The 15,644-nt window shown below is 44.4% G+C and overlaps 1 protein-coding gene across 1 annotated transcript; it reads left to right on the top strand.

The window, feature by feature from the left end:
- The first annotated feature begins 5,857 nt into the window (after positions 1–5,857).
- Positions 5,858–12,324, top strand: LOC125524954 (MADS-box transcription factor 16-like). The gene is made up of 7 exons (XM_048689981.1): positions 5,858–6,330; positions 6,444–6,510; positions 6,724–6,785; positions 6,912–7,011; positions 7,337–7,378; positions 11,796–11,840; positions 11,932–12,324. The coding sequence occupies exons 1-7, from the start codon at positions 6,143–6,145 to the stop codon at positions 12,115–12,117; spliced, it is 690 nt and encodes a 229-aa protein (XP_048545938.1). The 5' UTR covers positions 5,858–6,142; the 3' UTR covers positions 12,118–12,324.
- Positions 12,325–15,644: the final 3,320 nt, after the last annotated feature.

Below are 15,644 nucleotides of genomic sequence, written 5' to 3'. Positions count from 1 at the left end.
GAGGTTAACTTACTAGACGCCGCCGAATGACGAGCCCCACCGGTGGCTTTCCGTTGGATCCGCCTTCACGGCCCTGGCCCAAGATCTAGCCACCGCGAACTCCAGCGAGTGCTGGGGGCTGGGGTTGGGGCTGCTGTCCGAAGGGGCGCCGGGGTTTGAGCTGCCGCAGAGATCCGCCTCCGGTGGCCTGTCGTCTCCGCCACCGGCAGGCCCACCGCAGTCGCCGCCGCCACTCGCCGTCGCCATGTTTGAGAGGAGAGGGTGTGGGGAGGGAAAGAGATGGAGAAGAGCTAGCGGGGAGGGGAGGGACCAATCAAAAGGGTTCCAGCTCGAGCCGGCCCGCGCACGGCGTCTCATGGCGTCTAACGAGTCAAACGGATGAACAGTTATGCCACGTCGACAAATGCGGGTCCCACCTGTCATAATCCCACTTAAAACGAGCGAACCGAGCGACTTGTGGTTTTTGCAAAAAATTAGCCCCGGAATTAGTGTTTTTGGGCACAAAACTAGAGACTTGTGATTTCTACAACCTTAGCCTTTAATGTCGATGTTTTTTGCAATTCACTCAAGGAAATAAGATGCTTGGCCCAGGCATGGTGATCAGCCTGGCTCCGATTCATTCCGCGTGCTGCAAACTAGCCTGGTACTAATTAGTCCCAACGAGCGCTTGCGTCTGTATTGTGTTAAAAAAAGCAAGAACTGCTTGTTGAAAATATATTCTAATGATCATTAAAAGACAAAGTACCAGGCACTGAGTGGAAACCAAACGCTTCGCTGTGAGGCTAGTCTGTATAGGCAAGAAACTCCAACTTTTCAGGCCAAAGCCAGGCACCCAAAATTCTGAGGCATGGAGCCCAATCAAACCGACCATAAATTCTCTATCCGATGTCCTCAACGGTGAAATGGACCACCTCAGTATACGTCATTCTCGTGCCATTTCCTCCTATCAGACGTTCTACTAAACTTGACTTCCAGTTACACACATACTTCCATCCTCTGAAGCGGCGTTGACCAATGCAAATCTCCCCAAACAATACAGGGCCAGATCAGGCTAACCGTTGCCTAGCATCATAACCTCGCCGCGTATTGACCATCGATGCCATCTCAGCCAAGAACATGCATTAACTGCCTTCCGCGCAACAAGCCAAAACCCTAGCCAAAAGTCGCACCTGCGCTACCCCATATATACCCACTGACGCAAAACAAAGAAGGGAAAAAAAGCGAGGCAAATTTTCTCTCCGCACGGCTCACGCTCTGCCCGAGCACGTCCCTCCCTGTAGTCCGCGCAGTGATGGGTCACGTCCAAGCGCCGGAAACGGCACCGCGGACACATCAACGCGTGCCTGGACTAGGAAAGCCGCGCGGAGCGTTTCCGCTCGCGTCCATGGCCGACTGACGGGCTGGCCCGGGCGCGTCGGCGGACCGCATGACATGAAATCAACAGTATCATGCGCCCATCACGTCTTGTCCCCGGCTGGCTGGTTGGCCCGTGTCAAGTTCGAGAATAACTCTCGCATCCCCAGCCTCCGCCTGCGCCACTGATGATGGATCATGCATGCGATGCATGGATGTCCGGTGATCGATCGATATTACCATCAGCGATTGGATGGACGTGATCGGTCACGAGCATTCATTCGTTTCTCCTCGGTGGATAGCGACTTCCGGCCCGATCGATCTTGCATATCGGGTGGAAGGAAGACTGCTGGAATCAGTTGACGATATTGCCGGATGCATGCAGAGGAATGAGGATTTGTAAGTGGTAACACCTTCCTGACCAAAGCTTTCAAGAAGATTGCCGGACAGTACTAAATTACAAACTAGCAAATGTTCTAGCCTGTCTGGCTGCATGGCCTTTTTATATTTTGCATAATAATACGTGTCTCATTCGTATCATAAATATTAAAGTACAAGTCACGTAAAAATCGACATGATAATACTGGAGAGATAGAAAAACATCTATAAGCTTGACACCAACGCCTGTCACTTATCTCCAGCACCACCACAACAGCCACCAAAGAATCGAATGACGGATCACCTCCTCACCCGAGCTCGACGCAGCTCCATCGCTGATATGCAGCTTTGTGGACCTCTAAGGTGGCTCACCCAGAGTGACATCATTGTCGTTAAATGAATCAGACCGGGGCAACACCCCGGACACGTCATCGAACTCCAAATCTGGCAGACTAAGATGCCGAAGTAGGAAACCACACCTGTCATTCATCAACCACGAACCCATCACACGCTTCGTCTTTCAGATGGCGTCAATGCAGACCACAATCTGCATCTGCTCCTGGACTACCTCCCAAGTTCCGACGTTGCAGCAGACGTCGTCGCACGGCGGAGCCCGAGGACGCATGTCCGCCGGGAGGATGCCGCTGCCGCCACACCATCCTTGATTGAACAGACTGGTTCCCAAACCACCCCAACCATTGGACCGATCACCTTGTCGGGGAAGAATCTGAAGAATCTTTATTCAGCGCCACCATCACTGCCGCCAAATCCAAGACGATGAACAGCCTAAAAACAAAGTTGCTTTAGCCTAAAACTATCCACACACCTGGATCCAGCGACCCCCTCACCACCGACGACCGAGGTCATCGGCGGAGGGGAGCCGCCGGAGGACGGCGGTGGGGAAAGTCTCCTTGGGAGAGACACTGCCAGGTCGCCCTTTTTCTTCCAGAGGAAGAAAGAACGAATCGTCAAAAAATTGTGGACCTATGCTATAGTTTTTATGGAAAACGAAGTCCTTTTTTAACATATGTACAGACACAAGCACTCATACATACGCGCATACACTCATCCCTGTGAACACACACACGCACACCCTACCCCTATGAGCACCTTCGAGAGACGGAGCCGTCATACCATCTTGAGATTTACAAAGTCGCCGTAAACGCCTTGTCATCGACGGAAACGTCTGCTCCCAGTGAAAGCGCATCGCCGGAAATTCTGAAATAAATTCAGGAATAATGCAAGTAAGAGGACCTGAATGGTGGGTTAGGATACCACTGTCTCTCAAACCATCCAACCACGGGAAAAATAAAGTCTGTCAGACTACGGATAGATGGTGTGGGACAATACGTGTGTACACATACATGTAAACTTCTTCTCTTTTTTTTTGCGGGTAATACATGTAAAAGTTCAATGATAGAAATCACGCATCTACGTGCACCTGTCACGTGCTGCATATACGTAGTGAAGACACGCTACCATGCAAAAACTGACGTGTGGACCTGATCTACAGGCTTCTCTTGTCAGTAATAACTAGCAAGATCGGAACATCAAGATGCATTTATATGAGTAGTTTATCTTGTGAGAGAAAAGGATAAACGAAAGAAAGCCTTATTTGCATATGTAGAGAGGGGTGTGGGTATCTTTCTGCAAAATTGCCATAGTTTCCTTTCTATCCGTCAGATAGAAATCGGACGGCTTATATTGCAGGATGGCAGGCAGACTATCATCACCAACTCTGTTTTTTATAAGAGTAGAGATAGAGCCGGGAGCTCTACTTGATTTTCTATGAAGTAAAAATACCACTTAAATGCTATCACCTTTGTTCCGAATTATAAGACATTTTGGATATTACTAGAACAATGCGCATGCGTTGCAATAGGATATAAATATTCTAGTACGTTAGCTTGTGATTTACCTATCCATAATAATCTGTGTAAATAAATGTCCATCAAATTCTGCCCGTAAATTACCTTATATTCCGATCCGAAGTTCAGTAAGTAAATTAAAGTGAAATTGGTTAAGAAGGTAAGTAAATTAAGTTGATTGATTATCATACATGAAAGGTTGAACGAAGGTGTGGTGAAAAGAAAGGTGAAATGAAAACCTTACCTTTTTTTAAGTAGTAGAGATAGAGATTACGACATACGAACTGAAATAAGTGAAACAAACACACCAAAATACGTCTATACACATTAGATTCAGGAAAAAAATAGAATATCTTATAATTCGAAATCAGAGGGATTTGCGATGAGGCTTACAACTCACTAATTGAAAACTAACTAGATCCCTCCCATTTTTAATTAATATGTGTCCTAATATTTTTTAGGGATATATTACCTCCATAGTTGATGATAAGTATGGACAAAAAGAACGAAGATCTTTTCATTCCAAAAGGAAATTAATATAATCTTTGGAAAAAAATCATGAGAGTAGAAATAACTGAATTAAAGCAATGAATTTGAAAATTGCAGTTTCTGCAATTTTATTTTTGAGAAATGCATTCTTTCCTAACTTGGTATTTAGAATTTTTTAACTAAGCAATACCAATGGAAAGACCAATCCCCCCCCCCCCCCCCCCCCCCCGAACCAACATGATCACACAAGTGCACGTACGCATATGCTTGGCATATCCTCTAAATTCCAAGAAAAATAGTTATTGTTTTGTCCTTCATTACACATTGTTTGACACTTTAGATGGAATGCTAAAATGAGGCTGACTTCAAAATAATAAAACCATAACCGGGCAGGAGAGGCTTTCAAAATTGCAAGCATTGAAAAGGGGAAGACTCTAAAAAATATGCACGAAACAAGCAAATGTAGTATAAGAACTATGAGAACATATGTTTGCTTGATCCCATCGACTGAGCTAAGATTCCAATTGCACACAGTGGCACTGAAACTATACAAACAAACGGCCCCAAAAGCATCAACAACAACATCAATAGTGACCCGACGCATGGCCAAAAAACCAAGTAGGGTTCATGGGTCGGGTCTTGCGGTGGGGGGGGGGGGGGGGGGGGCTTCAAGCAATGCCTCCAAGGAGAGGAACACCACGCAAGGTCGTTGGCGTCTACAGCAATGACCAAACCCAAGCAAAACTTATGGTGGTGCTGCAACCATCAACCCACAACTCAACCTTGCTACCGGCAACCATCACACTTCAACCAATAACACGGCAAGATCATTGGGAAGTGTAGGTAAACATGGGAAGGCCGACCCAAATTGGGACTACACTGGATCTCCAAGAAGGATAACAACACACGAAGGCATAACAGTGGCCACTGCCATGCAAAGCTTTCAATCAACCTCCATCCCCAAATTGAAGCCAGTCGCCACGCCACGAGGATGCAGAGAAGAAGCATATGTGGCCGACGTCTCACACCAACAAAGAACTGGTGCCAATCCTCCAAGTGCTACATGATATTTTCTACAGTGTCTTGTGCTACACGATGCTACTGTCCATTTTCAATCAAATGGTAAAGTTACCCGGGACTTAGCAGATTGAATCCGCGTCCCCGCGTGACACATATGACAGATCCTACGAGGTACACCGTCCCACCGGATCTGTCTTGCTCCATCTTTCTTGAATTTCTAGATCCGCCACGGAGCAATACTAAGAGAAATGCTAGCTTTTTTTTCTTCAGAAAAGAGAAATGTTAGCTTGATGTATCAAATGACAGAAATGTTAAGAATTAAGATGAGAGAATGCCCCTTCTATTGTACACAAAAGAAGAAAAGAGAGGGGAAATACTTTATTCCTTAAGCTGGAAATGCAGGGGAGAATGGTATCTAGCCATAGGGCCTCTTTTCTGCATGCGCATGCCTCAAGTCGAGAGACCGGCAAGCCAGGCCAAGCAGCGAGGCAATGATGGCCGCAGAGCCCGAACCGTGCTAACCGTTGTGCCGAGCGCTGCTCGGCCACGGCCACGTCACAGCAACATACCCCCCGGGCATACGCCCGCGCCCGCGTCCGTCCCGGCGCTCAAAACCACGGCCGGCCGCCCCGCACGCACGCAACGGCGCTCAAAACCATACGCGTTACGGGGCTACGTGGTGGTCGTACGGCCCGTGCGCGCGGGCGGGGTAGGGTAGGGCAGGGCAGGCACGGCGCGGCGCGGTTCCCCACGTCTTTCACGGATTCGGCAACCGCCCCCGTCCACCGGCGCCACCCACCACCGTCCTCGCCACCCCGAAATGCACACGCACACTCGGCACCACCTCCGTCCCACCTCCTTTACTAAACCAAACCAGCAGCTCGAGAAGCAGCAGCAGCAGCTCGCCGATCTCCCCTCCTTCTCGCCATTTCTTCTCCACCGCTCGCTGAGTCGGTCGACCTAGCTAGCCAGCTCGCCCGCTCGCGGTGGCGCGCGCGATTGCGGGGTCGGAGGAGGTGGATCGGCCGGCGGAGATGGGGCGGGGGAAGATCGAGATAAAGCGGATCGAGAACGCCACCAACAGGCAGGTGACCTACTCCAAGCGCCGGTCGGGGATCATGAAGAAGGCGCGGGAGCTCACCGTGCTCTGCGACGCCCAGGTCGCCATCATCATGTTCTCCTCCACCGGCAAGTACCACGAGTTCTGCAGCACCGGCACCGAGTACGAACTACGAGCTCACTTCATCCACATCACTAGCTAGCTGCCTGCCAAATTACCTCTCTGATATAAGCCAGCTTGGCCTTGTTCTTCTCCATGTATGTACGTACTTGCAGCATCAAGGGGATTTTTGACCGCTACCAGCAGGCCATCGGGACCAGCCTGTGGATCGAGCAGTATGAGGTTGCTGCTTCTCTTTCTTGCCTCAATCCATCTTTTTCTTTAGCTGCAACACTTTCTCATTTCCCTTTTAATTTCTACTAGTAGATAGCTACTCACTCGCTGTTTTCTTGTGATTTGACATGAGATCTAATCGAGTCCAAGCTCCATCTTCCGGTGCTTCACTGCTCTTTCGCTTTGGCTGATTTGCTTTGGTTTGGTTTGATTTCATCGCAGAATATGCAGCGCACGCTGAACCATCTCAAGGACATCAACCGGAACCTGCGCACCGAGATCAGGTCAATCACTTTCCTCTTTCCTTCTTTACTTCTTTCATGGGGATTCTCCAGCTCCGGCAATTTAGATTGATTTGATTTCGAGATCGACTTGAATTGACATACTGTTTGCTCCTGTATCCATCCCAGGCAAAGGATGGGTGAAGATCTGGACGCGCTGGAGTTCGAGGAGCTGCGCGACCTTGAGCAAAATGTCGATGCCGCTCTCAAGGAGGTTCGCCAGAGGAAGGCATGCACGTACAAACCCTAGCTACCAGATTTACTGATTTAGGCTTCGATTCCTGGCTGGATCTGTCTGTTTTTGCTCGCTCATCTGCCGTCCAATCCGTGCATATTTCATGCTGAGTAGCTAGCCCCCCTTTTGGTCGTAGATCTACACGAGTTCTCTATCTCTAGGATATAGAATTAACAATTGACATCATTTTTCTGAGTTCCAAAGAACTGGTTGGGTTTTCCTTGTTTAATTTCATCTCATGCATTGCTTCCTTTAACAACATAACATCTTAATTAACCTTGTTTTCTTTTGTCTGTTGTTTTCGTTTTTGATTTTGCAGTATCATGTGATCACCACGCAGACTGAAACCTACAAGAAGAAGGTGAGACCTTTTCTAAACAATCATTATAATCTGTTCTCTATAAATTGAAGTAGTTTTCTCGTAGCTCGAAAATTTCAGGCGTACGTTGCCCAATTTGGTGTACATGACTGTTCTGGTGCACACATATCTCCACAAAACTAGATCTTTCCCCAATTCGTTTACCTTGCCTTGTGTCAGCTGCCACTTGTTACAGTTTCTTTATTTAGCTAGTTCTCCATGCCACTGTTCGAACACCATGTGTTCACCAGATCTCTGTATTGTACAATCATTCGGCCACACATTAATTTTGCTTGAGAAAGTCCGTCTAGCTAGATATGTATGACCACTATTGCACTTCATGAGCTGCATCATATGCATGGCGTTACAAATGAATCACATATTAACCACTCTCATAACCTAGATAGCTAGCTAGCTTAGAGCCCCAAACATACATCCATCTCCCAGCCCTTATATGGTTGAACATTCAACCTAGCTAGTGACCGATGGAAGCAAAGATCTGACAGACACCTCCACGCCCCAAACAAACACGTTGCATGCCAATGTACACGGTGCACTGCCATGCGTGTCTGCACTTTACACACTCAACCCCCTCACTTCGACAACTCTAGACTCTAGACTCTACAATTCTAGATCCAAATCTTGGCGTAGCTAATTAGCTATAGAGCCTTTGGAAAAATCTCGGTGTAGAGTATGCATGTCATGTGCTTACATGCATGCACACACACGTAGACGAACAGCAATAGATGCAGTGATCTGTCTCCTTTTGACAGAAACACATAAGCTGGAATTGAGAAAGAGCGAAGGACAATAATCTTTGGGCTATATCTCTCATGCACTACACGTATCTCCTGCTAAGCCTATGCTAGATGATCGATCAGTAGCTGGCTGCCTAGAGATGCATGGGGTGCATGAGCGTGCATGGCTGCTTTGTTCGGTCCCCCGGCTATCTGGGGGTAGCATGTCAAACACGGATTTTTATGGGATTGCACAGCGCCATGATACCCCTTGTAGATGAGGACCGGCGACGAGGCTTTATGGTTTGCGGAACTATAGAAACGAAACCTCTTGGCTTTTTCGATCTGAATGAATGGCAGAGAACTTTCGCCTTTCTTTTGTTTTACGTACTGACATATATATGATCCGGTCTTCAGCTTTGCGTAGTCCTGGGTATAATGCTTTATACCAGTCGTCAATGTGAAGCTAAGATTGGTTTCAAGATATGTTCATGTTCTAGGTCCGTGTGGCATTAATATAGGCGCTCAGGGAAAGAATAGTGTGTCTTTTTCTTTTCGAAAAGGAGGTTAAACCCCCGGGCTCTAGATTGAGCGATGCACAAAGCATTCTTATTGCGAGGTTTTTAAATCTGTTATAAAGATGATATGACAAGGAAACAGCCGCATCCAACAAATAAAAGCACATATGTTTTACTGATCCCATGACTAGACTCGCATTCAAACCGGTTGAACAAACCCCGCAACCATCTCCATATGGTTGCCCCAGTGTTCAGAAGCTCCCGTACTTCTGCTATTGAAGTAAGGACCACATACAGATCTAGTCAGTAGCCCTGCGGATAATTGGCAAACAAAAATTGGAACTCTGACAATGTTAAACTTATCTCAACTACATGAGTTTCTTCTATGGCCATTGTGATTATATGGCTGGATGCTTTTGTAGTTGCGTTGGATGAACAATTGCTTAGACATATGAGATCTACAATGTTAGTCTAAACGATAAAACAGTTGGTCCTCGCACTAGATGACACTAATCTTACATGATGGGTACTCCCTCGTTTTTATTTACTTCGCATATTAGCTTTATCTTGGGTCAAACTTTCTAAACTTTGATCAAGTTTATACAAAAAAAAATTAACATAAAAAAACCAAGTCAATACCATTAGAATCACCATTTTCCAACATATTTTCATACGATAAATATTTTTTATTGTGAAAGTTTAGATTGTTTTCGATAAACTTGGTCAAACTTATAACGCATTTGACTTAGGTCAAAGCTAATATGCAAAGTAAATAAAAATGGAGGGGTATTTGATGAGTGCATATATATTCCTTTTCTTCAATCATCCATGTAAAAGCATCTTGTAAAGTACATGCACGTAAAACAAAACAATCTAATTAAATTAAATACATATTGTCCCATCAAATATACATGCATGTACTTGGTTAGTACTACCTTCGTTAGGTGATATAAATACGCACAATGTTTTAGTCAAGTTAAGTTTCTGCAACTTTCACTCTGACTAAGCTATAAAATGTTAATCATGTAAAATGAAATCATTAAAATGTGTCTACAACAATATTCATGTAAAGATGGCAGCCAAAATTTAAAGGTCATTCCTATGTACAGAATGATGTATACTTAATTGTGAAGCGAGTATAATGTATTCCGTATTTGAGAAAGATGGTTTCTCTTGCCTTTTTTTTTGTCAACATTTTTTCTTGTGCACCAGTTCTAGATCGGATTCCACTACCATCAATAAACAAAAAGGGAAATCCAGCCTATATGTTCTAGTCACCGCCTACTCCTAAAGTCATAGTAAAGACCAACACTTAAGTTAATATGAGATAAACTGACTACCATGGCTTAAATATAAGTTTAACTTCTGGAAGTTCATGTAAATTGAGCATGATTGATGTTCAAGGAGTATATTCACAAAAATCTGCAGCAGGGAACTAGTAACTAAACAAACAAGCTAGCCACACTTGGTAGTTAAAACCGGCGGCCTCCAATGAAAATAGATGACGACCTAGAATGGGTGTGCTCAAACTTTAACTTCGAGGATGAATATATAGAATTATGAATCATATTGACCAACTGGAAATACCATCACTAGAAATTTCACGGAATTTTAATTAACATGTTGATAGAAATGTAACAGTAATACTTGCACTTTGACACCACATGCAAGATCCAAAACATCATGTATTATTGAGCAGAGGGAATGGATATATGTGAAGATATATAAATTAAGGTGTTATTTCATCGTGAAACGACTCATAATTTTATGTGCATGCAAGATTCCACAAGGTGAATTTTAATACTATTGCATTACTTCACACCATGCATGCACAGATGTGAAAATATTCAAAACATTTTTTTTGTGTTCTCAAGAAAGAAGGGATAAACTACAACCTTATTTCCCATCCTTCTGATTTTTATGTTGCCTTCTGTTTGTTCTTTGTTTGTGGAATTTCATGTGTGTTTTGGTCTTGATGTGTACGTAGAGTATGTATGAGTAGATAATACACCTCTAAATTTTCCCTTTTTCTACAAAGTCCTTTTTTGGCTAAGTATGGATTAAACCCAAAAAAACCTTGTACAAGTCATGAATGTATCTGAAAGTTTTTTGTTGAGTGATGATTGTATTTGAACTTCCTTTTCTAGGTTCAATTGTATATCAACTTATTTTCTTTTTCCAGGAAATTGTATCTAGACCTAACAATTAAGTGTAACTAAGTTTGGTGGGAAGTAGAGGTACAAATCTTACCCGTTGGGCTGGAGTCCTCGATCTGCTCATTTTTCTTTTTTGTAGGTTACACTGCCGGTGATTCTTACAGTTTTCCTTTTTGTAGCTTTTATTTTGCATGATTTGTCTTGTACTTCCTCTGTTTCTAAATAAAGTCTTTTTAGATATTTCAATACTAACTACATACGGATATACATAGACATATTTTAGAGTGTAGATTCACTCATTTTGCTTCGTATATAGTCCGGTCCATATTCAAATATCTAAAGAGACTTATATTTAGGGAAAGAGTTTTTCTGTACTCTGATTAATAATTACTACTCCCTTTGTAAACTAATATAAGAGCGTTTAGATTACTACTTTAGTGATCTAAACACTCTTATATTAGTTTACGGAGGAAGTAATATATATGGTTGTGTGCATCACAATGATGCAAAGGCTGGAGGTTGAACCTCCTTTTTGAAGAAACCCGCGAAACAATGCTTGTCAACATGGCATACATGCATATGTGGTAGCACCATTATATTCTACATGGATATATGGAGGAACCTATAGCTAGAGGGACAAAACTAAGAGCACATATAGGAAATCCCCAGCCCTTAGTTTGCATGTATGCCATGGTCCTTCATATAAACTGGCCAGGTTTTCCTACTCATTCTGAACACATCTTTTTACTTGAGAGGTTTCTCAATGACAATGCAGTTAGACAAGCAACAAACCCATGTCAAATTGTGTGTCTCCGCGACATGTCTAACACTGTAATGCATGCCTTCTATGTGTAGATATAGACTCTGGCTCTTGTCATTCGGTGCCTCCTGTTGTACGATAAATATACGCATGTATTTACCCTGCAGCTTGTTGCATTCGTTTACCCTGCAGCTTGTTGCATTCGTGTACTAATTCATGCTTCTCTCGGAATCCATTGCATATATTCAGGTGAAGCACTCCCAGGAGGCATACAAGAATCTGCAGCAGGAGTTGGTGAGCTCTCTCGCTCCCTAGCTAGCTATGTAACCACGATCATGCATGAATACGAGCTGACCATGATGACTGTGCACGCGTGTGTACGCAGGGCATGCGCGAGGACCCGGCGTACGGGTTCGTGGACAACCCGGCGGCGGGTGGGTGGGATGGCGTGGCAGCGGTGGCGATGGGCGGCGGCTCGGCGGCCGACATGTACGCCTTCCGCGTGGTGCCCAGCCAGCCCAACCTGCACGGCATGGCCTACGGCGGCTCCCACGACCTGCGCCTCGGCTAATCGATCATCTCGATCGCTCCTACTAGCTTATAGTATATCAAGTGATCGATCAAGTTGTTCAAGTTACCACAATAAGAAAAAATCTGTGTGCTTGTATTTGTCACATGTTGTGATCGACTGTGTATTGTATTGTATGATCTGCTATGACTTTGGTTGTGAGCTACTTTGCTGGTACTATAATATATGTTTTGGTACTTTGTGATGTCATTTCATATGTCTAAATGTTTTCTGGTTATTATGCATATATATGTTTTCTAAAGGAGGGTCTACCCTGGCCTCTCCATGAAATGATGCATACAACCATATTGATAAAGTTTAGAGTATTAAACAGATTAACAGTAAAAGGAGCACAGAGCTCAGAATAACCATGAACTAACAAGATAAAATGATGCAATCACATATTCTATCATTGGATCATCATCGAGCCCGGTTAAAGAAACATCCACACTAGGTTGCAACCAAAATCCATGGGTCATCTGTCCTCCACATGAAGTGGCTACTCATAGTGAGCGGTTCTTCAAAAACTCAACAAACTTTTGTTGTATAGATAAGTAGAAGTGTCTTGTGTGTACGAAGTTTTTTATTTTGAGGGACCATTCGGTTTGCAGGGATTCTGTTAGAAATTTTAAAACCCTAAAATCAACTTCCTCCTTTCCGGTTTCAAAGGCTCATGCCTATCCTAGATCAACAATTCGACCAATATAATATAAATTGTATGTCACAAAAGTTATACCAATAAAAAATATAACATTAAATGTTTCTAATAGTATATTTGTTGTGATATATAACTCGTGTTACGTTTGTCAAATTATCGATCCAAGGATACAGGTGGGACTTTTAAATCAGAAAGCAGTTAGTTGTAGAATCCAATCATTGGACGGAAGCCTAGAGTCAATTAGGTGGATAAAAAAATACATAAATCAAGGCTAGTGATAGGCGCCGGCACGCCGGCCGAAATAGTTCGGCCGGTCGCGTTCGAGCCGTCCAATCCGTGAGCTCGAGCCGTCACATCTGTTCCTCGCGCCCCCTCCCCCTGCGTTGACTTCTTCTTCCTCTTCTTCTTCACCGCGCCCCCACCCCAGCCGCTCCTGCCGCCGGCGACTAGCCCCCTCGCCTGGACCTCCTGGTCCAGCAGAAAGCCCGTCACCCCTCGTAGAAAAAGATGGCACCGTCTTGAAGCACACCGGCACCCCCTGTCGTTGCAGCACCTAGCAGCCGCCATCGTCGCTGCACTGTCGTGTCGCCGACGGAGCTCTCAACGCCGCTGCTCGCTGCCATTGGCGAGTCAGGTTGAAGCTTTTTATCTCATCGGCTGAAGCTTTTTCTATGCATGTTGAAGCTTTTCTCGCGGATTGAAGCTTTCCACCGTGCTAATTGAAGCTTTTTTCACAAAGGGTTGCAGCTTTTTACTCTGCGGTTGCAGCAAAAACATAGAGAGACGTCATGGGCATCGTCGAGGAGGATTTCTCAATCTCCGGTTGAAGCTTTTTCATCTGCGGGTTGAAGATTTTTGTCAACCGGTTGTAGCTTTTCCTGTATTTCGTTGTCTGGTTGAACCTTTTTTATCTACTGGATATAGCCTTTTGTGTCCATGGTTGTAGCATGGGAAAACGCCGTTTGCAACTCTCCCAATACCGCGGTTGCAGCTCCTCCCCGTGGCCATGGTTGTAGCACAGGCACCTCGGTCCTCCCCGTGTTTGGCCTGTCGCTGGTTGCAGCAAAAAGGGAAGAGAGGAGGAGGAAAGGGAATAGAGGGAGAAGGAAGAAGGACAAAAAAGAAGCAGAAAACTATGCTGGTTCCAGCACTGTCGTCTGCTCGCTGTGTGTGCAGCCATCGTCGTGGTCATCATCCATGGAGGTTGTCAGCACGATGAGGTCCCAGCACCTTCCCAGGGAGCCCCTGTCGCACCAAAAAGCGGAGAAGGGTAGCTGCTGGTGCCGCGAGGGGACGGCAGCTCGGGAGAACGCCAGCAAGGCGGGATCTGCAAGATGAGAAGAGAGAGAAGACATAGAAGAAACGAACGAGCAGTTGGAGAGAAAGCTAGAAGGGGATAAGGCCGTGTGATTGGGGCCCACCACCCCACGTGTCGCGACTTGACTTGCTGCAGCGCGCGCGTGGACGAGTCTGGCGGAACGGTTCGGCCGGCGCCCCGGCCAAAAACGATTCCCATAAATCAAGGGCCAAAAATAGAACATTATTTTCACATTCTTGTGTTCCATACCCGAAGTTTCGACTAGTCAAGCACGATGTATTCCTACAAAGTATTTTTTCATACAATGTTTTTCTCTTGAAGATTTAATATAAAGGTTTTTTGAGTGGAAAATGGGTTTTTATTCATTCAGTATGCCAACCCAAATATGACAACCTGAATTGAGGGCAGTTGCTGTCTTAACTAGGCTATGAGCCTCGTCATTTGAATCATTGTTCTCATGGACAATTGACACCTCATGAAGTGCCCTAGAATGATGATCAATCTCCCTTAAAATCATCACGTACGCACATGGGGCCTTGTTATGAAAATTGGTAACCATCTCCACACAGTTTGAAGCAACTAACAGTCGTGCTATTAAGATCTTCTTTTTTTTGCGGGTGTGCTATTAAGATCTTGAGCTGCAGCAATTGCCTCATTGCATGTCATCACCTCTAAACTGACCGGATCAAGCAGTTCTTCAATCACCACAATAGATACACCAAGAAAATCGTTGTGCTCGTCTCTACAAGGGAAGACAATAAATTGTCTTGCTTTAAGTCCAATTGTAGGAAGAGTGTTGTAGTTTGCAACGGGACCTCTTATTCTTCCAAGGTTCTATATGCCACTTGGAGAACGTGAGGCGTGCATCTCCCCTGAAGTATTCTGCCCGCGTGTAGCTACAGAGCTGGCCCATTTTTCGTATTTTATTCATTTACTGGGTTTCAATCGAGACACTAGTGGTTCTGTTCGGTCGCTGGCTTTGGCTCTGTATTTTGTAGATTTTTTCCTTTTCTGTTCTCTTTGGTTTTCTGTGTTTCTTCACTCATTTTCTCCGGTTTTTGGTTTTCTTTGTTTTTCACCTGAGTTGCTTTATCTTGTTCTCAGTTTTCGCTGGTTCCTTTTTTTTCTTTCTTTTTTCTTCCTTTTTCACATATTTTGTTCGTCTCCTTCTCAGTTTTCACTGGTTCTTCGTTTCTTTCTTTTTTATATATTTTCTTTGTTTCTTTCTCCGTTTTCATTGTTTTTTGTTTTTTCTTCAGTTTTCCTTTTATTCTTTCTTTTGTAAGTTACACAGTTTTTTTAAACACATGTCTACTTTTTTCAGTACATAATATACATTTTTAATATACTCATGCAACATTATTTTGATACACGTTGAACATTTTTCAATTACACAATATACATTTTCCTTTTTAACATATGGTCTTGAACACTTTTTTATAATACATGGTCCACATTTTCAACTACACGTTGAACATTTTCAATGGAAATAGACATTTTTAACACTACAGGGACATTTTATAAATACTTTCCAAAATTTCACAGATATTTTGG

Source organism: Triticum urartu, chromosome 7, assembly GCF_003073215.2.
Source record: "Triticum urartu cultivar G1812 chromosome 7, Tu2.1, whole genome shotgun sequence".
Lineage (NCBI taxonomy): Eukaryota > Viridiplantae > Streptophyta > Magnoliopsida > Poales > Poaceae > Triticum > Triticum urartu.
The sequence above is the reverse complement of the archived record's forward strand: the minus strand, read 5'-3'. Positions and strand labels throughout refer to the sequence as shown.

Bases quoted from the DNA above. Each gene is read 5' to 3' on its own strand.
- LOC125524954 (XM_048689981.1), top strand. From the start codon at position 6,143: ATGGGGCGGGGGAAGATCGAGATAAAGCGGATCGAGAACGCCACCAAC. The intron at 6,331-6,443 runs GTACGAACTACG...ACGTACTTGCAG, and splicing joins TTCTGCAGCACCGGCACCGA to CATCAAGGGGATTTTTGACC. The intron at 6,511-6,723 runs GTTGCTGCTTCT...ATTTCATCGCAG, and splicing joins TGTGGATCGAGCAGTATGAG to AATATGCAGCGCACGCTGAA.